The 246-nt window shown below is 60.6% G+C and overlaps 1 protein-coding gene across 1 annotated transcript in view; it reads left to right on the top strand.

The window, feature by feature from the left end:
* Positions 1-188: 188 nt before the first annotated feature.
* The window catches only part of EMH_0096030 (uncharacterized protein), a gene marked incomplete at both ends in the record, with an annotated part of 1,382 nt that continues 1,324 nt past the window's right edge, over positions 189-246 (top strand). The window contains one exon of the mRNA XM_013502322.1: positions 189-246. Coding sequence (XP_013357776.1) covers positions 189-246 — 58 coding nt within the window.

Here is a 246-nt window from a genome sequence, read left to right as displayed (position 1 = left end):
GCTGCTGCAGCGGCTGGCTGCCTGTGCAGCTCCCCTCTCCTCTATATCAATACCCCCAGCAGCAGCAGCAGCAGCAGCAGCAGCAGCAGCAGCAGCAGCAGAAGCTGCAGCTGCTGCCGCAGCTCCTCTTTCAGGTGCTGCTGGCCTTCGACTCAGCTGTACCCTCAGCACAGAAGCAAAGACAGACAATGGAAGCACTTTCTCCTGCTGCTGCTGCTGCTGCTGCTGCTGCTGCTGCTGCAGCAA

This window comes from Eimeria mitis, genomic scaffold, assembly GCF_000499745.2.
Source record: "Eimeria mitis Houghton genomic scaffold, Emh_scaff8859, whole genome shotgun sequence".
In the NCBI taxonomy this organism is placed as follows: Eukaryota; Apicomplexa; class Conoidasida; order Eucoccidiorida; family Eimeriidae; genus Eimeria; species Eimeria mitis.
The sequence above is the reverse complement of the archived record's forward strand: the minus strand, read 5'-3'. Positions and strand labels throughout refer to the sequence as shown.